The following is a 24,577-nucleotide window of genomic DNA, read 5'->3' as shown; positions in this document are numbered from 1 at the left end:
GTTTTTTTAACATATTAATAAAAATGAACTTAAAGCCTTTGAATGGTAAGTCCAATATCTAGGCTTCCCCAACAAAAGTTTCTATTGACAGCTATTTTATCCTTGCACATCAGCCATAGTTTCCTGTTTCTTTGTTTCTTTTGAAATTTTTTTTGTTGAAAACAGAATATTTACCATGATGCAATGTGGCAACTCTCAAATCAGAACTGCCCACTCCACACATACACACACACACACACTCATCAGTATCTTTGTTTGTTGTTGCTGCTCTGTTTGTTTACTTGCTGGCACTTCTGAGCTAATTCTCTATTTCCTCTGTCATGTAAACACTGGGGTTCTCTGCTCAGTTAGTTGATGACTGGTTGAAATTTCCTCAAATACCTTAAACCAAGGCCTTCTATCCATTGATGAGTAACTGTGTAGGAGTTAGTGTGCAGTATGTATGCCTTCAATGTTCAGGCAGTTTACAACTCATCTGTCTTGACTTCTTGCTTGGGCAGGGCCTCAAGTCAGTACACATAGAGATCAGGGCCTTCTCAGGCCATTCTGTGCCATGCATAGAGCTTTACTATGAATGTGATCTACTACATCACCAGACGGTGACCTTTATGAATAGCTCATTCCCAGATGTTCCTTTTAAGAATTTTGATGAGGCTCTTGTTTGCTCCAATTGATATTGCAGATCACTTTACCGCTTTTCCAGACATCTTTCTTCCAGGTCATTCAGCCACAACTGGAGTAATCTCCACAGAATCATACTCCTGTTCAAAGAATCATTTGAAAACTGTAGAACTGAATATAATCTACCATCCTGTCCTATCCCATCCAACAATTCTCAGATTTTTCACCTTCTAATAGGTATCCCAGGAGTTCTACTTTCCCAATGGAAGTCTTTCTCACAAATCCTACCCCTGGCTCATGCCTGAAGCTCCACCATTCCTTATAAATTCAGATCCACATGTACCTCTAATTATAAACAAGTTTATTAACCTCAGTCACACTCATGAGAATCCAAGGTCCACCATAGAATGAACTGCGTGGTCAATTGAGAAACCTAAGATAAAAAAAAGAAATTTTGTCTTTGGCAAATTTGAGATCTGGATGGTTCATATTACTTGGGAAATAGGTATTCTTGTCAAAATATTAATATGTGTAAATTTTCTTTAGTAATATTGCTAGATAAAACACTGTATTATGATATTGCTATATCTGATGTGAAATGAGCTTTCATCTATTATTGAAATCAGGCTATTTTAATATCCTGCATGGGGATCCAAGGTATTTCATTGTCATAATTTGCCATAATCTGTTATTATAATTAATTCCTAAATTTGAAGAAGCCTTTACAAACTATATACCATATTTACATGGTAAACATGGTATTTAGACCACATACTGTCCTCATAGACCACTACCTTGTGAAAGCAGAGGAAGGAATATGGAATATGTGAATTCTAAGGTTACTATCTCATTAGTGATGTTATGAAATTTTCTTTGAAGCTCCCCTGAGCTCCCAAATTAAAATCTGTAGGAAAAAGAAGAAAGTCATGAACTCTAAGCAAGTGGAAAACATGATATTGAGGACAGTTTATTTTTTCCTATAGAGGATTGAAGAAAGCACCATATATATACTAAGCTAAACATGAGTTTATTCTGATGTTTCCAAAGACTCTATTCCTGCACCAAAGTGTTCATTCTAATCTTTGTTGCATGCTTCTCTGTAATTTCCCTATCCGAGAGTGGGAAACTTGGGTCCCACCATCCAAGAACTCTTTATTTGTTCAGTTGCAGTATATATATATACAGCAGTTTCAGAATTAATTCATAACCCCTTGAGAAACAAATTTACCAACTAGAGTATAAGATTTATGTATAGTCCATTTTGTATATGACTTTACAATTTCCAGTAAAAATAACATTTTCCAAAGTTACTTTGTTCAGCTACCTGTCCACCCTCCATGTGGTTATGTCATAAATTTAGAATGTCATTAGTTTATTTGTCATAGTATGCATCCTATCCTGTTATCCCCTGATAAAATGTTGATTTATTAAATTGGTTTACATATATTAAAATTCACAATTTTTTGGGTACAGTTCTATGGATTTTTGACAAATGCATGGAGTCAAGTACCTAGTACTATATAGAATATTTTCTTCACCCTAAAAATTCTTTGATGTGACCCTTTCTAGTCAACCACTTTCTCCTCCACCAACTTTGTTCAGTTATGTTAAATTCTTTTGCCTACAAGTTGAGAAATGAGGAGATAAAAATTGCCCTAGGAAGAGCCTTTGAAATCTTATTTTTAAAAAAACAAAACAAAGGAGTGTTTACAGAACATTGTAAAAACACAATCCTACAATTATGGTTAACAGCTTCTTTTCATTGTCATTTAAATTCAATCTAATTTACTTATATGCATAAATTTACATAGGAAATTTTTGAAAATATGCTGAAAAGGTATTAAAGGAGTTTTTCTCTGAAGGGAAACAGGATCAGTAGCTAGTGATGAGAGAGATTTATTCTTCATTAAACACCATTCTGTAGTGCTTATCTTTTTTGCCACCTATATATAGCTCAGAACTGTTAAAATAAATTATCATAAAATAAAATACAAAACCAATGTAAAACAGGAAAAAGCACTAAATTCTTTAATTGTATGTGTCTACTTATGGAGAAATGATAGAGAAAACTGAAGAAATTAGTAAACTACAAGTTCTTGGACTAAATAAAATACTCCCTACTAATTTGTGTGTCATCCAAATACTTTTTTATAAACTGCCCAGCAGAGTGAGGTGAAATAAGGGCATTTTAGAAAATTCTTCCCTTTAGCCATTAAACTGGAGTAACAGACTTTTGCTGATCCTTAGCATTATATGTTGCTCCTTTCCTGTATAATTCTGAGTAAAAATCCTCTGAGATTAACCTGAAGCAAGACAGTAAGTGAAATTTACAGAGTTCACCTATAAAAGTGTCTGTGTACCTGTCTAAAATACTGCAATATTGGTCTTTCCTGACTGATTAAAATGTCCTCTATCGCATCGTTACTTACATTGATATTATAGTTTAGATCATACATTTTAAAAATCCAGAATTGTAGAATCAATCTCAAGATTAGCGAGTCGTGTTTTTTTTTTTTTTTTTTTAATTCAGAAGTATGATTTAACCATTAATTACATTAGGGCTGAATGGTTTGTCCAAGAGAACCACCAGATCTACATTTTTTAAGTATGGCATCTTAGTTTTTGATCTACTGTCTCAATGTCAGACACCAAATCATGGTATTATATAGTAAAACACAATGCATTTATGGTATTTGGCAGCAGTTGTGCTTATTATTTTAAAACAAAATTAGATATTATATATACAGAGTGCTGTAGAAGCAGAGAGATTTAATGATCACATATCGAAGGTCAGGACTCAGGAATATGCTTGAGAAAGAAAATTTATTAACAATTGGCCAGGTCCAAGGACTCCTGTCCAAAAACCTGAGCTCTGAATAGGATTTCTATATCCCTTTTATACAGAGAGTATGGGGCGGGGGGGGGGGGGGGGGGGGGCGCATGAAGTTGGGAAGCATTTGGTGCAAAAGATTAAGTTTTAATTGCAGTTTTTGGACCTTAGCTTTTGGGGAACTAGGCAGAATGGAGTGGTTGGCATGGTTATAAGAGGTAGGGCTGCAGTTCTTATTGTTTGCATGCACACATGGCTTATGCTGGAATCTTAAGTTTAGCAAGCTTACATACACAGCCCAGGTTATTCATGAAGAAACACACAGTCCACACACACGGCCCATATTAATAGAAGTATTTAATATTTCAAACATACAGTTCACACTTATGCATCTATAATGATTAACACTGATACAGTATGCTCACATTAGTCTGTGACTTCTAAGCATTTGCTGCTTTTCCCAGTTCAAGGGATCTGATGTGTTAATGTATCATGTACAAGGCAATGCCAGATATTGACTCTCCCCACACATTATATTGCAACCCAGAATTATAGTTGGGAATTTATTCAATAGGAAACTATGTGGAAAAGTTTATATTCAAAGCCAGTGTATCAAACAGAAAAGTCTGTCCTTGCTTTTCCACAAAGTGTATTCATAATAGGTTGCTTAATTATCATCATATCCATCATTATTGTGGACATAAGCGTCTCCTTGCTTTTCATCACAGGGCTTATATAGAAATTCTTACTGATTCTTCTCAATCTATCTTACAAGCCCATTGGGATCCTCAGCTGGGTTTTATGCTACTGTCCATTTGAAAACTCTGGAAATAATTTCTGAGGTGTTTTGTCCTCTCTCAGTTAAATATTTACTTCCCTAAATTGCTAGGAAAAGAACAGAATAAACAATATATTTGAAAACAGGAAAACAATTCCCTAATTGTTTTTATGTCCCCATACAGTGCTTTTTGCCTTCTGGGAGATTATTTCCAGTTTCTTCAAAGACATATTATTCCATAATAAAGATTGAAACCTGTTCTTCTTGCAGAGCTTTGGTTTGGCCATAGATATCAGATAAGGCAATATCCCCTAAGATAGTTCTTTAGACCCAGTAATAAGGAAATGGAATAATAACTAATAGAGGTAACTTGGATGAGTAAGCAAATACTTCATTAGCCTTTCAAAGAGTAAATCAAAAGAGAAAACAGCATAATGTCACACAAAATTCAGGGATAGATTCATGGAGAGATGATTATTCAGTTATTTGAAAGATATATTCATTGTACTTCTTATCTTTCTTTCAAAAACAAATTCAAAAGAATGAGTGTAACCCAGTGGTAAAGGACCTACCTCCCATGTACAAGATCCTGAGATCCTGGGTTCAATCCCCAGGACCTACTAAAACAAACAAACAAACTCACTTGCCAAGCAACACCAAAAAAAAAAACCACACACAAAAAACAAACCAACATGAAAAATTGAAACCGTGAATAAATAATAGCATTTCAAAATTACAGAATGTTAGGGCAATAATAATGCTGTAGAACTGTGGTTTCTCAAAAACGTAGAATAACATCAGTTCAACTACATCCTGCATTGGGCTCCCTATGGATCATGTGCTCTTATTTTTCTGATGATATTATTTGCATCATGTCCCTTAAGGTCCTTTGGGAAAGAGTCATTGACAAAACCCTGTAGTTTTCTATTGCTCAAAGACATTCAGAGGAAAACTAGGAGCACACTCTACTCAGGTAGTATAGAAGAGTGTATTTCAAAACTGGGTCAAGGTAATTTAATAAAAGAAGTAATATAGAATAGAATAAAACATAACACATCTTAGATGGTGTTTTCTGAAATAAGGGTAAATAGTGGTTTCTCTCATTTCAGTTGTGTATGTATCAGTTTTTATGTAAAACATATTTCTTAGTTTCAGATTGCAAAAGAAAAGGGTTTGAGAACTCCAAGATAGAACCTATTAGGAGATTTGGAAAAGCCAGGCACTTGATTGACTAGACTGGAATCTATGTCAAAATTATCTTTATTCTCAGAAAAGCTAGTGATTTTACCTAGGATGACAAGTGAGCATATTAGAATAAAGTCATCAATGCACTTAAGTATATTTTATGCAAATAAATAATTTTGATTATGAACAAAAGAATAAATAAAGACGTATTGAACAAAATTAATGTTTGATTGCCACTAACTGTATCCAGAAAAGAATACATTAGGAAATGAAAGTAAAAACCATGGCTTCCAACCATGAAATACACAGTCAGTCAAGAGAACAAATACAGACAGATATGATTGCCATACATATGAGAAGGTCTATAAATAAGTTATGTATATAAAGTATTTCCAGAACACAAAGATGAAAGATGGCAACAACACAGCATGGGAATTAGGAATAAGGGAGGGGTTCAAAGGAGAAGTGGAATTTTGATAGGCTTTATAGGCTAGGAAGAGTTTTATCTTTCATTAAGCATTAACCTGGTGGAGGTAGGAATAGGAAAGTCCCATAGCAAACAAGAGAAGCAAGTAAGGACAAATTGTAATTGAGAAATGGAAAACAGTCATTCTAATTAGATTATTGCATATTGGCTGTGGCAGAGGGAAAGAGAAGTGACTGGAATTTGAATATAAAATTTGAATATAAAATATTCATGGATTAGACTGTATATATATTTATGAAATATAAAAATGGTTGGTACAGGTACTGAGTGCAAGGAAAAAGTGATGCTTTCCATCAGAGAAGTAATGAAAGACATGTCCTGAGGAGGGAGAGATATCCCTACTAAGAGCTGGTTGTAGGTAAGCAGGGTATGTTTGCATTTTTCAAGCTGGTGGTAGTGATAGGCAGCCTTGGGTTTGGGGTTGTGATTAAAATGTCTTTGTGAAATATTACTAGATGATAAATTCTCTTTAGTAAATTATAACCAGAAGTCATTAATGAATTCTATTTTTAGAGAAAAATATTAGTGCATCCATGTATCCAGATGTGAGAGTACCACTCTGGATATATATATGTGTTTGATCACAATTTATGACAACTATTTCTCTTAGTGGCTCAAGGCTACAAAGTGCAGACTTATACACCATTACCTAATTGTCTTTTTCTATTTTTTTTATTTTTATTTTTTACTTCTTACTCTTTTCTTAAAATGTACCTTCACTTGTTCAGATGAAATTAGAGTTTATAATATCAAAGGTTTACTAGGATTATATTTTCTTCCTTGAAAATTCGTTGACCTTTGACATTAAAAATCCACCGGCATGTCAGAATTCCAGGAAAAAATATCACACATTATTTAGGATAAATTTAAAGGGATTTACTTTGAAAGTAATTATTAACCACAAAGTTGCTGTTAAATAAACATCTTAAATTAAAGCAAACAAATGAAAAAGTTCATAATCCTAAACCTTTTTGTGATAGCCAGAACAAGAATTGTAGTATATAAGAACCAATAGTAAATAGTGAAAAGAAAGTGAGGAAATATGAGTTTTTATTTTATTTATACAGCATTTATTTCTAATGGGTGCATTTTCAGTATGTATAAAGTAATTATGTTCTTTTCTCAAAAATTTTTTCTTCATTTTTCAAGTATAACGTGAGAAAGAGAAAAATAAAAAAGAGAGAGGTCAGGAGATATAGAAAAGCATTATTATCATAACTATAAAGATTGCATAGGAACCTCTGGTGACTAGTCTATGGTAAATGATAAAGGTAGAATGGAAAAATAGAGAATTCTCCCTCTGTCACCACTGCAGCATTCTGCACAGGAAAAATTATATATCTGTCAGAGTGATGCCACTGAAAAAGATTCATTTTCCTCTGTGTTATCAATGTTAACATTTCTTCAGTAAAAACAATAGTTTCGAATTCTGAAAAAGTAAGGTTAAATTTTAAATAAATATAATGCGCAGGAGTTTTGAACCAAGACTAAGCCAATGTGGACTAAATCTTGCTCTATAGCTTTTAACTTTGTATGAACAATGATTTGTGGGAGTGAGGGACAGAAATATGTTTTTTTCACAAATATCTCTGTTGGTTTTCTGTCCCATCTGCAGTATTTCAGTATGATAAAAATAAGATATGTTTACTCCATGTTAACAATAAACACTCTTCTCAGTATATTAGGTTACAAAAAGACCACTTATAGACACTTATAGAAATGTTAAGGTGGGTTTAATTCTCCTTTTATCTTCCTCATCCAGAAGGCTGGAAGGCACACATGGCTCCAGTTAATTGCACTCAGGTGACAGAATTTATCCTAGTGGGCCTCACAGATCATCAGGAGTTGAAGATACCCCTTTTTGTGGTTTTCTTGTCCATCTATCTATTCACAGTAGTAGGCAACTTGGGTCTGATCCTAGTCATTAGAATAGATGCAAGACTTAACACGCCTATGTACTTCTTCCTTAGCCATCTGGCTTTTGTTGATTTCTGCTACTCTTCTGTCATTACACCCAAAATGCTTGGGAATTTCTTGTACAAACAAAATGTTATCTCCTTCAATGCATGTGCTGCTCAGTTGGGCTGTTTTCTGGCATTCATGACAGCAGAGTGTTTGCTACTGGCTTCCATGGCATATGATCGATATGTGGCCATTTGTAACCCTCTCCTGTATATGGTTGTGATGTCCCCAGGAATCTGTATTCAGCTTGTAGCAGCCCCCTATAGCTATAGTATCCTAGTTGCACTGTTTCATTCCATCCTCACCTTCCGCCTCACTTATTGCCACTCCAATACCATCAATCATTTCTATTGTGATGACATGCCTCTCCTCAGGCTAACTTCCTCAGACACTCACTCCAAACAGCTATGGATCTTTGCCTGTGCTGGCATCATGTTCATTTCCTCCCTCCTGACAGTCTTTGTCTCCTACACGTTCATTATTTCTGCCATCCTGAGGATGAGGTCAGCTGAAGGCAGGCGCAAAGCCTTCTCCACCTGTGGTTCTCACATGCTGGCAGTCACCATTTTCTACAGCACTCTGATCTTTATGTACTTACAGCCAAGCTCAAACCATTCCCTTGACACAGACAAGATGGCTTCTGTCTTCTATACAGTGATCATCCCCATGCTGAACCCCTTGATCTACAGTCTTCGGAACAAGGAGGTAAAAGAAGCCCTGAAGAAAGTTATCATCAATAGAAATCAGGATTCTGAGTTTACGAAGCGCAGAAAGTGACCTGACTAAATAAAAATGGACTTTTCTATATAATTTGCATATTTTCCCCATCTAAAAAATAGCAGAATGCCTATTTTCATCAGTGGGTGATGTATGCATATCTGTTCACTGGATAATGAAATTATTTTCTAGAGACTTTCACTTAGAATGAAATTTCAGATCTGTAAGTAATCATAAGACTTTACATCCACTTTCTCATTTATTATAAGACAAATGAATTAAAATAAATAATTCCCTGATCCAAAATAAATTGTATCAATTTTTCCTTATTAAATGAATAATGTATTTTTTTAAAAGTCATTAATTATCAAGATAGACAACTAGGAACAGGCAGAGCATGAACAAAAATCCAGGCTCCACCAACCCCCAATTCAGAATTCAGGAGTTTAATGCAGCCCTGACAATATATTCCAAGTGTAAAGCAAAAACATATAGTCTAAATATTTTCCTGATTTGCCAATTCCTTGAAAAATATTGTGATGGAATTAAATTGTTTCATATGAATACATACAACAATTTTCTTTGTTAAAGGCAACAGTACATTTTAATCTGACTCTGTTGCTGATTTACCAAGGTCTTCTATTAATATGAAAGTCTGGTTTGGTCTCTAAAGACTAACTGTTAAGTGAACTGCTTTTTTTTTTTTTGCTTATGAGACCTCATTATATTATGTTTTCCAAGAATATTTTTTAAAAACTGAAATTCAAGAAACAAATCCCAGGGGCATAATGAATTCTAACAAATACACTCACAATAATTGAAACATCATAGGTCACTTACCAGAGATAGGATTGTAGGCAGTTATGCTGGGAAAACCTTGGGTAAGTTGGTCATTATTTACTAAGCAGTAGCTTATAATACCCTGAGTCCAGCAACCAATGAAGCCTAGAGAAAGGAGCAAAAGTCTTTCAGTAACACAAATGTGGTTAGGATCCGAAATGTTTTCGATTACTGTTTGTACTCTCACTGAATACCAGATTATTCATCAATTAAATGAGCATAACACTATTAGATTTGGAGTCTTTTTGAATATTAAACAACATGAGAAAAGATAATGGTCCATGGCAGGAACCTGAAAATCATCTCCTCATTCTGTTTTCTTCTACACGCCCAAAGGATTAAGTTTTCATCCCAACTCTACTAATTTTAAGTCATATGAACATTAAGGAAATATTTATAAATGAGAATATTGTATGTGACAAAAGATATATAAGTGAAATATATGTATGTGTCCATGTGTTTCTAATAAATGGAACGACAATTTTTAAAATACTCAGTTATGCAGAAAGAGTTTTGGAGTTTGTGACCCATGCATGTATTTTTTTTTTAGAGAACTTGTAGGTTTACAGAAAAATCATGCAGAAAAAATAGAGTTCCAATATACCTCCTCTATTATTAACACCTTCCATTAATGTATATTTGTTATTACAATTGATCATAGAATGTGATTATGACTATTATTTATCAGTAACTGTAGTCCATAGTTTACATTAGGGTTTACTGCATTTTACAGTCTCATGTTTTTTGTTACTTTGTTTTAAAAATTTTATTCTGATAATATACAACCTAAAATTTCCTCTTTTAAACACATTCAAATATATCATTTAGTGTTGTTAATTGCACTCACAATGCTTTGATATCATCATCACCATCCACTACCAAAACTTTGCCTAGTTATTGCATATCAGTGAGATCATTTAACATTTGCCCTCTTGTGTCTGCTTTGTTCACCCTACATGATGTCTTTGAGGTTAATTATGCTGTCTCATATATCAGGACTTCATTTTTTTTTTAAGGCTGAATAATATTTTCTTCATTTTTTTCCGTCTCTGTTCATCTAGGGACCATTTAAATGCTTATTGGCAAACGACACGAAATATGCTATTAATGCCCAAAGAAAGGAGTTTATATTCAAATAAGAATATCTTTCAAAAGCCTGCCTTAAGTCATTCTTATGATCAAATAATTGAAAATAGTTCAAATGTCCATCTGGACATCAGATAAACGCAAATACAGGAGTATTAATATAGAAAATTAAGTTGCTAATGCGCACAAACATGGAAAAGGTTGTAACACGAAAATACACATATGAAATCAAATTTAATGAGATAGAGTATAGCATAAAATGTAGAGAATGATTAAAATTGTGTAGGAAGGAAGAAAGAAGTGAGGGAAGGAGGGAAAGAAGGTGAGAAGGAGGGAGGAAGGAAAGAAGGAAGAAAGGAAGGATGGAAGGGAGGAAGAACTATACTATAATGGCTGTTCACATTCTAGCAACAATATTTGAGTACAATTTTTTCTGCATGCACATGTAATCTACGGGCCATATCATGTGAATATGTATGTCAATTACCATTGTAAAACTTATTCAAAAAACTGCTGTTTATGGTTTTTATTTGTACAACATTTTCAATATCAATAAATATAGACTTCTTTCAGATTTTAATGACTAATATTTTACAAATAACTGTTCAATAATATAGATGACAATAATATATTCTAAAAACTATTAGAATATATTTAGACAACTTTCTTTTTGGGGTAACTTAAAAAGAACAGTATATAAACCTGAACACTTTCATTAAAAAGTATCTAGAAGTGGAATCATTATATCCAGTAACAGGAAGGTTTTTTAGAAATTTTATGTTTACTGTTTGTTTTAGTTTCCTGGCTGCTAATACAAGGGATTGGTTTAACAACAGGAATTGAGAGGCTCACAGTTTCAGAGGTTAGAATGTTTACTTGCTTTTGACGTCAGTATCTTCTAGCTGGCTGGTAATCTTTAGGGGTCTGTTGACTTACAGTTTCTGGCTACTCCCCATTGCTTATTTTCTGTGTTCAGTTTTCTTTGATTATAAGGACTTAAGCCATATTGGATTAAGGCCTACCCTCATTCAGTTTGGGCACTCCTTTGTTGATAATGTCTTCAAATATCTTATTTACAAATAGGTTCACATCCACAGGATGAGGAGTGGATTTCTGAACATGACTTTTGTGGGGGACATGATTTAATCCCCAGCAGTGTTATTTTGCTTTCTAGACAGAAGAAAAATTAAATTGCTGTTAGATATTTAAGATTATGTCTATTTTCCCCCACATTTACCAACAAGACATTATCTTTATTTTAATTAGATCAATCTGATGGACAAAGTATTCTTAGCCTGTCCTTTGGTAATGGTTTCCTAATGTAATTAGTTTGTAATGGTATAATAATAAATTAATAGTAGAAGGATAGTTTAAGACTTGTCATGGACTTTAAATGCCACTTTTAAAATATGGTATAACTATATAAGGTGTGTGTCTCTTAGTAAACATTATTTTATATTATTTTGTTTATAATACCCATTTATTTTTATATAGCTACCACTGCAGCTTATACCAGTTCATAAGAGTCATATTTGCACAATTCTTCCCAATTCCATGTTCGATAATGACAGGTTGGTAGTTTGAAATCAGCTATGGTGGGGGCATTTAAATCATGGAAATCAGGAAATCAGCAGATGCTATAAACCAGAACTTTCTTTTTCTGAAAGTCACTCCATAAACATTCACTGGCACATCACTGACCCCCGCCTGTAATATATTTTGTAGTTTATAATATATTTTAGTTTATAAGGATAAATAACCCTTCATTACATTGTATTTTAAGAAATGTCCTGTTCTTGCATGTTTTTCTAACAGATTAATTTAGGGTCAGCTGTCATGCCTTATATATATTTAAATAATTTGTAGAAAAATTCCTTCTTTCTTTAAGTCATCCCAGTAAGAAATAAGGTGAGTTGATTAATTTATTCGGGGTAAACAAACAATATGAATATATAAGAACAAATTTTTGCTAAGTTTAAAAGTAAATTAAAACTAACATTTAAACATTGGCTTATTAATTTGAATGAATTCTTGAAAATTATCTTTTCATATTTTATTTAAGGTACATTTTTATTATGCTTTCATTTTCATACTGTAACTTTGTATCTGAATACTTTACTAAACTCATTACAAATCTATTAATATTTCCTACTTATTGTTCAAGTACAATATCATATAATATTTTCTACTTATTGTTCAAGTACAATATCATATATTTATAAATAATGATATTTTACCCTTCCTTTTCAGTATTCTTGTTAGGACACTGACAGTAATATTTAGTCAGAGTCATGATTGTCTTGATTCTGAGTTATTTTGAAATGTCTAATTATTTCACATTTATCTATTGCCCTGAAATCTGATATCTTTCCTTGAATCATTGAAGTATTTATCCCATTTAACTATAATAAAGAGTTTTCATTCTATATATGAGATTTCATTTTTTAATTCTAATATCTTCTGTCTTCTTTAATAATACCCCAGAATACTGAGCATCGTGGAATTTCTGCCTGGAACAAATACCTTCAGGCCAAACCAGGTAGAATCGAAACCTAAGAATGGCCCATGAGATCCATGAGAATTACTTTTTCAATATGGTCACCATAAAATTAGGGTGAGTCAACTCCTTAATTCAAGAAGCCAAGAATAACCAAAATAGATATTCTGGAGATAATGGTATAACATACTTCCACATGTAATCCATGGCCAAAGGCAATAATTCGGATGTGGCTGAATTCATTCTCTTGGGAATCACAGACAGTGTGGAACTTCAAGCCCTACTTTTTGGAATCTTTCTGGTGATCTACTTAATTAGTGCCATGGGTAATCTTGGGTTAATTATGTTAATTCATATCAGTCCTAGGCTTCACACATCTATGTATTTTTTCCTCAGTCATCTAGCTTTTGTTGATTTTTGCTATACCTCCTCTGTCACACCAAACACAATGGTGAAATTTTTCCAGGAAGTTAAAAGAATATCGCTACCTGCTTGTGCCACACAGTTGTTTTGCTTTATCATGTTCGTGGTCTGTGAAGTGTATATGCTCTCAGTCATGGCCTATGATAGGTATGTGGCCATCTGCAACCCTTTACTCTATACTACTGTCATGAATAGAAGGGTTTGTATTCAAATGGTGGTTGGTACATATTTGTATGGATTTTCTGTGGGACTCCTACAGGCACTTCTAACCTTCCACTTGTCTTTCTGTGACTCCAATATAATAAACCACTTCTATTGTGATGATGTTCCTTTGGTTGGTCTGGCCTGTCATAAAACCTATTATAAAGATATCAAAGAACTAATATTGTTCACACTTGCTGGTTTCAATACTCTCTTCTCTCTTTTCATTGTCCTTATTTCCTACATATCCATTCTATTTGCCATTCTCAGGATTAATTCTTCAGAAGGCAGACAAAAAGTCTTTTCAACTTGTGCATCACACCTGACTTCCATCATTATATTTTATGGGACAATCATCTTTATGTATATACAGCCCAAAACAAGCCATTCTCTGGATACTGACAAAATAGCTTCTGTTTTCTATATTGTGGTAATTCCCATGCTAAATCCTTTAATTTATAGCCTAAGGAACCAGGAAGTGAAAAAGGCTTTGAGGAGTATTATGGAGAAGACGTGCTCTATTATTAAATAAATTACCTATGGTTAACTGAAAGCGCCCTAAGTAGAGTAGAGAAACAACATTAAAAAATAAAATTTTCTTCATTGGCATACAGTAAGTACAATTGTTGAAATTTATAATATTATACAAGTAAATATGGACTCAAAAATTGCATTAATATTCTGATTTTATTTTTATTATTTTGAAAATCTTCATTCCTGATAATAATGAAAAGACATGAGAATGAAATAAACTTGCAAGTAGTAGGTTAAAGGTGAAATTTTGTTTCAAAAAACATTAAAAATCACTTTGAGATATTTTGACTTGAATGCTTCTTTTCATGAAACTTACATTAGTAAAAACACACATCCAATTTAAACTGCTAAAGCAATTTTTTAAAATTTATTTTTTATTTATTTATCTGCACCCCACACACTTGTGGCTTGCTTTTTGTTTGCTCTCTGTGTCCATTCGCTGCATGTTTTCTGTGTCTGCTTGTCTCCCTTTGTTGCATCCAGTTCTCCACGAGGGCTGTTAGCTCTCTGCAGGCACAGGCCAGCTTGCCTTCACAAGAAGGCCCTGGGACATGAACCCATGGCCTCCCATATGGTAGACGGGAACCCAATTGATTGAGCCATAGCTGCTTCCCAGCTAAAGCAGTTTTAAGCTATTCATGTGGTCTATTAAATATCTACAGACACCACTTTCCCAAACCCTGGTCAGCTGACCCTGAAAAGAATTGCTAGTTTTGATGACCTGATAGAGACACCGGTATACACAGTGGAAAAATTAAAAATAATAAAAGAGCAAATAAAATATTAACAAAGGAGACAGAGACGCCCTTTAATCTACAGACCAATGTCTGTAGATTAGAAAATAATTTCAATCAATTTTACCTTGTTGTTTTTGGTGACAACACAGTGGTCATTTAAGAGAATATGTTGTTTTTAGTAAATACTTATATAAATGGTGTAAAGAGACATCATGTCTTCAACTTATTCTTGAACAGTTCATGAAAAATATTATGTGATAAAATGTTAACATTTAGGCAATCAGGGTGAAGGCTATACACAAAATCTTTGTAAAATGTTAGCATCTTTTCTGTAAGTCTGAAATTATGCCAAAATAAAAAGTTAAAATAAGAATTAAGTCCTTCAGAGTTTATTGCTTAATTTTAATTTAATGGATTGATTAATTAATATATGTTTATGATAGTTCTTATTTTGATGGCCAAATTTCAAATTTTGTGTAACTTTAAAGTAGCAGATTTTTTTAACAAATAATACTTACCAGCAATATCTTTCTTTAAGAAGGTAAATAAAATACCCACTTGTCTCCAATAAATCTTTGTTTAATAAAATAAGCTTTTTTTTTTTAGGAAAACTTATTACTACGTTTGTATTTTCACCTGTTGCAAAGTAAAACACTATATCATACCCTTTTAGAGAATGTTAAATCACAATTTTGTCTTTTGGTTCTAAAAATGACCTGGATTTTTGTTAACAATTTTATGATCAGTCAGAAAGTTATGAAAGACCAAAAGTAGCTAAATGATATATGTTACACTGTACTTCAAATTTCAACTTTAGTTAATGAATGATATTTTACTTTTGACTATGCAATGTCACTCTCTTAACTCATAGCATTGTAGTTTAGCATTGTTACCTATTACCCAGAAACTATCTTTAGTCACAAAGTAAATTTCTGTTTTTGTTTTCCATTATCTATACCAAGCAAGTTCCTGTTTTCCACTCCTTTTCTCTTTTCCTAAGCCTGGCAAAATTGAGGAATATACAAACAGAATGGGAGAATGGAAACCAAGTATTGAGAATTATCAAATAACTATAGTCACAGAATTATTACATAGATTTCTTTATAAATGTGTATCTTTGATTCTAAATATCAACTTTTATTTTATAGCTGTGTAATCTTTAACCGGTAATCGTTCCCACTGATCTTCTCCCTTATCACCCATGCTGGAGCTGAATTTAGTTAATTCTTAACATCCCCTTGATGGCCCATTTTGATCAGTTTAGTCGGGATTTACATATGCTTAGCTTAAGTCTGCTTCCTCATTATCTTATGTGGATCGAACTATTTACAACATTATGTATTACCTCAGCCAAGCTTTGTCAGTTCCTAATGGATGTTAATTAGGCAATTTATGACCTAGTTTGTTACCTGTAACACCAGCCTCTGGGGCCTCCCATTAAACACTTCTAATTAAACAAATTAACCAATACACCTAAAGATCCCAATATCTGGATCACTACCTACCTTCTTTGTCCAGAGTGGGTGATTGAAGATTTATTCTCCTCACTTCCATCAGCTTAATAAAACTCTTTCCCTTTTGTGATAAACCTTGGTGTGGGCTTCAATTCTTTGCACCTGTCAAGAACATAGGGAACTCATATGGGTCCCCTTAAATTCCATGCAAGGTGCTGAAACAGAGAAATACCTGTTCATGAGGATTCAACTCTTCATTGAGGCACAAGTTAAGAGAGAATGAATATGGATCATTCAGATTCAATTTAGTTATTTTACATTTGGAATTCAGGCACATTGCATGCAGATGGAGAAAAATGAGACTATAATTATTCTAGTAATTTTTACTGTTCCTGAAATGAACTCTGCGCTTACCAGAGAATGTTTTGAATCACAAACACCACTAGTCAGGGTACTGGCCATTTCAATGGCTGCCAAACCCCTGTGCTATTGTCACAAGTATTATGTACTCCAAGAACAGGTTTTCTCTAATGTGTTACATGGATTATTAAGCTCCTGTCATGACACATAAAATAGGGGTTAAATGTTCAAGTGAATTTCAGAAATATATCATACTATAGCTTTTATCATGGTGACACAATTACCAATAGTGTAAAAGAGTAGCTAACAAAGTCTCCCTTAATTTGCTTAACGCTTATTTTGCAAATATTTTCGACAGCATGAAACTTTTCAGAAAACTCTCCTTTCAACGTTCTGAAGAAAGTCCATTTTGGACCCCAGATCCCACTTGTGTAATCTAAATGGTCCTCATCAAAGAACAGTTTTTTAATCTTAAAATGAAGTATTTAATCCAGTAATACGTATGAAACTTCTCTGCATTGACTCTTTGAGTCCACCGAAAATTATAAAGTCCATATGCCTCTCTCTAGCTCTCTCTCTCTCTATATATATAGAGAGAGACATCTTTCTATGGTGAAAGTTTAGCTGTAAAAACCATCAAATCTTTACGTAAAATGGAAGGAGAAATAACATCCACTTGAGAGCCTCTTTGAACTTAAAAATAAATCACCAAGGGATAACATTTCTGGTGTAAGAGAATATAAAATGAAAATACTTTGTTAGCCTGAAGGGAAATTGAGAACTTCACACATTACTGATAGAAGTGAAAAAAATATATATAACTCTTTAGAGGGATAATTAGCAATATCTAGCAAATTGCAGCAGCCAACAATCCCACTTCTTAGGAAAATATCCCAAAGATATATTGATACAAATAAAAAATAACATATGTACAAGTTTGTTCACTGGAATATTATTCACATAAGCAGACACAGCACCATTTATCAGGTACAAATTCAATGCAAGCACCTTATCCTGGAAGACAGTGTTCCAACACAATTATGAGAAATTTCCTCTAAGCTGGTGACTTAACTGAGCATTTGTAAGATTAATTTTTACATTAGGGAAGCTGTTTCTGTGTGATGGGATAAATAATAAAATCAGTTACTCCTGTAGACACATGTCCATTGTTATAACCTCCATTGATTAAAATGCATTCTTTTTTGGTCAAAATATATGGAAAGCCATGTCAATAATTACATCTTTCTGTAAGACTTCAAATGGTTATGTTGGCAAAAGCAGTGAAAGCAGAAAAGGCACATCCTTATCAAGAGTTTATATTTGCCATAAGGACAAATTACTTCCCTCTCTAAAGCAGAACTTGTTTGATGAGATCCATGTTCCATTATGTTGACTGGTGTCACTGAGGAATGGTGCAATTTTGAGGACTCGTGCCATTTTGAGGACTTGGAGATTGTCTTTGCTGCTGATATGTGAGCACTGAAAGGTGGCAGTAAGTAGATCAGCATTAGTGAGAGAATGTACATTTTATTTTGTTGGTCCCATGATTTCATGGACACATTTTTAATGCAGTGGCAACTAATAAGTAAGCTGGCTGATATCCATAGGCCAAGTCATGCTAGTAAAATTCCTTGGTGGTAGATTATATCTGATAGGAATTAACATTAGAAACCAAGATCAGTATGCTATGTGTTCATACCTTAAGTTCATCCAGATACTTCTTCCTCAGATCACTTTGCAGATGTTTTCTTCTTCTAGACCAAGTTAGTAATCTCTTCCCAGAATTCAATATTTCTATACTCTAACCATGTTTTGCTCTATATGAAGAAGATGTCAAGTATCTTGCTCAAAGTTTTACTCACAGGAAGGATTTAGTCGTGGTCTTTCAAAGCCACTCTTGATGGGGCTTTATTTAATAAGCTTGAAATTTATATCTGACTTATTGCACAGACCTGTCTGTGAACAAGGTCATAGAAAATGGTCAATCCCTACCTTCATAAATTTAAGGCCTTAGCTGGAGGAGATTTGTTACAACGAAGGTAGGTATCCAGAGAACCTGGGCTAACACCTGTTTATGTAATCAATTTATACCTTTGAATCTTAATGTAACACTTAAACAGTGATTGTCTCTACACAAGTCAAAATTTAGATGTTTTGTATCCATAATCATCTATTTATAATCAAAAGGTCATATGGCCCTTTTTTTTTTTTTTTTTTTTTGAGATGTTCAGTATCTCCTGAGACTCAGTAGCATGTCAGAAGCTATTTTTCAAAAGGAAGGTAATTTTCTGCATTAGATGACATAGCCTTGCTCTGGAACCTTAGGTGTGTGTGCTGAAACTTATCTATTGGAGCTTCACAGATACCAGCACAATGTTTTTACCCACCATGTTATATGCCAACCCACTTGTATTAACTACATTATACATTCCAATTAGCAGCACAACTTGCATTTAAGCTTGGACCTGCTACAGAGCCACTTCTGTGCTGTGTTCCATTCACAACTAGCATTTTTCTGTATTACCCAGTGATAATAATTATGAATTAGTATAATCTAAAACAGAGTGACTTTAAAAAACAGCTTTTCATTATTTACCATTAGTCAAAGATCAGGTGGGAGATGTTTCTATTCTGAACCAGATTTAGTAATCTTGCTTGGCCTAACTCAAAAATCTGTAGACAGCTAATGAGCTGCCTGGGGGCTGGCTGAAATACTTGGTTCAGCTCCACATACTCTATTATCCTCCAGTGGGCTAGCACATACTCTATTATCCTCCAGTGGGCTTGCAAAGAGAGAAGAGCAAGACAGGAAACTGAGACATATTAGAACTTTTTCAAGTCTCTGTGTAAAATTTGTTACCAAAACATGGTACACACAAGTCAAGGACTGAACCCAGAGACAGAGTAGAAGATGACCACAGATTTAAGAAGAAAATAAGTAATTACATAAAGGCCTTAAATTGGGAGCATTAATACAACCAATCTACTAATAGGTGTGCTAAAATATCATTCCCCAGTATAACATAAAATTTGCAAAGTTTGTATATGCTTATATCCAAATTGCTGGTGTTTCCCTTTGGAAAGGATCAACAAAGTCATTGGTGTATATAATTGTTTTGATTTGGGAAGGTCCTGCTTCAAGGAGATCCAATTCTCATTTCAATCAAGAGACTCAGTATCTATGAACTAGTTAAATTTTGGAAACTCTTTGAGGAAACACAATTTTCTACTGTCATTATGGTTATAAGCTTTCTGTCCAGCTCCATATTTTTTCTACTTATGCAAATTCAACATCTCAGCTGTCCATGTGTCTTAACCCAAGACACCTTTTTCTATAATCATCATCATAGAATTTTTCAGGTCAAACATCTTAATTGCAGCCCAATCAGGTCCTGTAGTCCAATACCTGTATCTCACCCCTCTCGCCACTGCTGTTCTAGAATTCCAACATCTGCACTGATATTAGGGAGAAGAGAGTGCTGGTTTCATATACTATAAATACTACAATAGCTGAAGAGTACAGCCATAACCAGACCTCTAAAGAAATTATCAGTTCCCCCATCAATACATTCCTGATTTCCTAAATAAATAGTCTTTTACAATTTCCTCAGAAATATAGTCAGGTACTAAGGCTTCACTTTTCACATAGTAAGATTATTATCATATTCCTACATCCCTCAATCTTTCCCTGTTTCTTCATTACTATTCAAAAGATGTTCTGGCATATCTATTGCATTTATTATAATACATCTATGAGTATAGGGTTTAAGGAACCATAGAGTAAATTCTTGCCAAAATACTGCATCCTGAATGGATGAGAGCCTTTATGTCAATAAATTCTCCTCTTATGGAATTTCTATACTGTTGCAAAAATACATAGGTTCACTTTTACAAGTGTTTCCTGAATACTTATCAGTACAAATAAATCAAGTCCTGTAATTCTATTGCTTAAGTCTATTTCTTTCCATAGCAATTTTTGTACTTGCACACTCTGTGCTAAGCCTTGAATCTGGAATCTCCATTTTTTTCAACTGTGTCAACTCACGTTCCTTAGAATTCACCATCAACTTTGGAAGACTCTTAATACTAGTGTGTACCAGTCTTCATTGCAAAACGGCTTTTCTTCAATTTATTTAAATTTTTCTCCATTTATTAAAAATGTTACATTAAAAAAATATGAGGTCCCCATATACCCCCCGCCCGCCTCGTCCCTCTCCTCCCACATCAACAACTTCTTTCATCATTGTGGGACATTCCATCTTTGCTACTAAAATTATTACATTTTCCTTCCAAAATAATTTCTTTTTATTAACCCATTGTGGTGGGTTTAATTAAGTACCTCAGGGGAAAAATTAAAATATTTTCTTAATCCTAATCCATTCCTGGGAGTGTGAACCCATTGTAAAAAAGATGTTATTTTCAGTTAAATTGTGACCTAGCTGAATGAGGTTGTGTCTTAATCCTATTATTGGAGTGTTTGCTAAGAGAAAGCCACATGGAAGAGTGGAAGCTAGAAGTCAACAGAATCTGGAAGAGAAAAGAAAGAACATCACTATGTGATGAGGAAAAACCAAGGAACTTCAAGGAGTGTTGGAGAACCTGTAAATACTATCACCAGGAGGAAGCAAGCCTTTAGCCTCTGAAACCATGAGCAAATAAATTCCTGTTTTAAAGCCAGTTCATCATAGGATATGTGTCTTAGCAGATAGGAAAATAAGACATCCTCTAAATGAGAAAATAAAGTATGTGTCTTAACAATCATTCAAAAAGCTTTAGGCTATTATATTACAACAATTTGAGATAATGCTATTTAAAAATACTTACAGGCTCAACATAGTTTTTTTGTTTATGTTTTATTACCAATATTGAAAAGAGAAACTTGAAAATATGATGGATAATGATATTTTGTTTTGTCTGGACTTAAGAGAAGTTCTACTGCTTTACATATATTTAATACATATTAATTTTAAAAAAATTCCCCAACTACAGCACTAACCAAAGTTCTTGAAAGAGATATTTCTATTCACTGTATCCATTTTTATGTCTTATTTACTTTTTAGCCTTTCCAATATACCTTCTCTATCTATATAGTACTATATCAAAGTCTTCCTATGTTCTCAGGGTTTCTCTAGCTCAACATGTTCAATAGATACTCCAAAATATTCATGTTATTTGAAAATTCTACCAGAAAATATAGGAAAATTCTTGTCATTGGCAAAGATGCTTTAAACAAGATACAGCAAGCACAAAATATAAAAGTAAAGGTTAATCAAAAGGAATTCATCAATATTAAAAATTTTGACCACAATCAGTTTTGAATGCTACTCTATTAGAGCTCATAATGATATAGCATTTCATGTCTGGTCTAGAATCAGACCTTTTGTAACCGAACATCCTCACTTTACCAATCAGAAAATTTACTTTTACCAAATTGTTTCCATGAACTACTACTAAATACAATACCCATAAATTGAACATTTATTTTAATATTTTTGTAATTATAATATAAAACCAATTTGAAAACACAATATTATATCAAATATAACAATTTATGCAAGCAATTATAGCAGTTTACCAAATCTCTCTTCCATAAAAGATCATTAAAATACTCCCTTACTCTTGATTCTATTATTGGCTAATAAAAAGATGATCTACCATTTGAAGTAGCTGTCCCTAAGCAAGGGAAATCAAGTTTGGTCCCCAAACCTAAGTTTTAAATAATTTCTTATTCTTGAATATATCATTATGTTGGTTTTTACTATTTGTTAAAAATGAAATAGTATAAGAAAAACGTTTCAGAGGCACTAAAATACCCCATACAATATTTCATAATACCCATATAATTTTAAAAGTTATCAGTTCACAAAGTTTGCTTTGAGGTGTTCTAGACTATTTCTGAGTTCACTGTTGGACTGGAAAGCATCATTTTGAATCTTGAATCGCATCAGGTAATAGAAAAAATTACACTCAAGCTATCATGGTTGGAAAGGCTTTGGAATCACACAAATAAAACTTTAATGACAAGTACCTTCCTTCCTCCAGTGTCCAATAACATGATTCTTGCTTCTATGTGAGACCTAACCAGAAGTACCTTTAACATTCATATTTCTAGCAATATCCTGCTCATGATGTAAAACCTTCTATCTTCTTTAAGATGATAGAAGTTTTCACTTTAGCTCTCCTCTCTTCTTCCTGAGCCCTCATCAGAACTGACTTTAAAATCCCTTTTCTTACCATATTTCAACCAATCTCTTCAATGCAATCTAGGCTTTTCTATCAAGCACTTCAAAATTATTCCAGTCTCTATCAACTACCCAAGTGCAAAGTCATTACCAAATTTTAATGCACGTACTGCAACAGTACCTGACTTCCTGGTACCAAAACACATTTTAGTTTCCTGTAGCTGCCATATGAACCACCTCGTAAGCTAGGTGATTTAAAACAACCAAAATTTATTATCTCAAAGTTCTGGAGATTAGAAGTCCAAAATCAAAGTGTTAGCAGGGCCATACTCTCTCTGAAACATGTATGGGAGAATACTTCCTGCCTCTTCCTAGTTTCTGGTGCTTGCTGATGCTGACAATCCATGACATTCCTTGGTCTGTAGATGCGTCTTTCCAATCTCTGTCTCCTCTGTCTTTACCTGTTGTATGTCTGTTCCTGTGGTCAAGTTTCTTTTTCTTAAAAGGATACCATTCATATTGTATTAAGGGCCCACCACAATTGAGTTTGGCGTTATCTTAACTAGTCACATCTTCAAAGTCCCTATTTTCAAATAAAATTACATTCATGAGACCAGGGGTTAGGACTTAAGCATGAGTTTTTGGAGGCCAGAATCAATTCTACCCATAACACTGGGCAAAGAAGTATCAGGTGATACTTCCTTGAATCTCTATTTTCCAGATATGCTATTGCTTGCCCCTTGTTCTTCTAACTTTTCATGTCAATCAGGGCTGATTACCTGTGCCAGCACACTAAATCCTTCCTTTGCCCACTGGTCCACTGTCATGACGCAGTCACAGATATCAGTTTATAAAAAACAAACAACACTTTGTGATCTGCTGAAAATATTTGTCATTCTAGAACCACAAATCTATAAGCAAGCAAAGTCTGGCAGTGTGAGAGTAGGAAGCACAAATTCTGAAACTGGGTCTCATAGAGTATAAATTTAAGAACAGATGGAGTGGATGTAGCTCAAGAGGTTGAGCGCCTGCTTCCCATGTACAAAGTCCTGGGTTCAATCCCTGGTACCTCCAGAGCGATGATTTTATATTATTCGATATACTTTAACCTATATTACTATTGGTATAGAACCTAAAGTTTACCCTAAAGGATAGTGTTCCAACACAGAAAGGTCTTCTAGGCTGGTGACTTAGTTGAGCCATCAGTATTCCATTTCAATTTTCTATCAGTCCAGCTGATTGTTGGTGATGAGGTACATGCTAAGTCCATGGTTTTGTCAAACTTTGGTTTCTGTAAATGCATTTTTTCTTCTAAGCAATATATTGTAGGTTACCATGACAGTGGGAGAGGAAACAAGGCTCTCCAGCTGATAGTCTCACATTGCAACTTACAGCCATGTTACCATCCCAGCTGCTACCATGTGGAGTAGAATTGCCTAGTTATCTCACAGAACCATGAGAAATAATAAATTTTTGCTGTTTTAAGCCACTATGTTCTGGGGTCATTTGTTATACAGCAGTAGACAGATGCAACAATAGTTATCAAAGACAGAATTGTAGAAAGAAAAATAGAAGTCATTAAATTAGCCCTAAAAGGAAATCATGAAAACAGATTTTTTGGATTTTGATAGAAGGAAAGAAGTTTAGAATATTTTCCTAATACAAGCAATAAAATATTGTCAG

The 24,577-nt window shown here is 33.8% G+C and overlaps 2 protein-coding genes across 2 annotated transcripts; both read left to right on the top strand.

Annotated features, from left to right (window-relative positions):
• The first annotated feature begins 7,680 nt into the window (after nucleotides 1–7,680).
• Nucleotides 7,681–8,640, top strand: LOC101412848 (olfactory receptor 8U9). Its single transcript, XM_004484673.1, has one exon. It carries the CDS (start codon nucleotides 7,681–7,683, stop codon nucleotides 8,638–8,640), a length of 960 nt encoding a protein of 319 aa, XP_004484730.1.
• Nucleotides 8,641–13,208: 4,568 nt separating this feature from the next.
• Nucleotides 13,209–14,159, top strand: LOC101412412 (olfactory receptor 5AL1-like). Its single transcript, XM_023586391.1, has one exon. The coding sequence runs from the start codon at nucleotides 13,209–13,211 to the stop codon at nucleotides 14,157–14,159; it is 951 nt and encodes a 316-aa protein (XP_023442159.1).
• Nucleotides 14,160–24,577: the final 10,418 nt, after the last annotated feature.

This window comes from Dasypus novemcinctus, chromosome 10, assembly GCF_030445035.2.
Source record: "Dasypus novemcinctus isolate mDasNov1 chromosome 10, mDasNov1.1.hap2, whole genome shotgun sequence".
NCBI lineage: Eukaryota > Metazoa > Chordata > Mammalia > Cingulata > Dasypodidae > Dasypus > Dasypus novemcinctus.
This window is presented reverse-complemented; position numbering and strand designations above follow the sequence as displayed.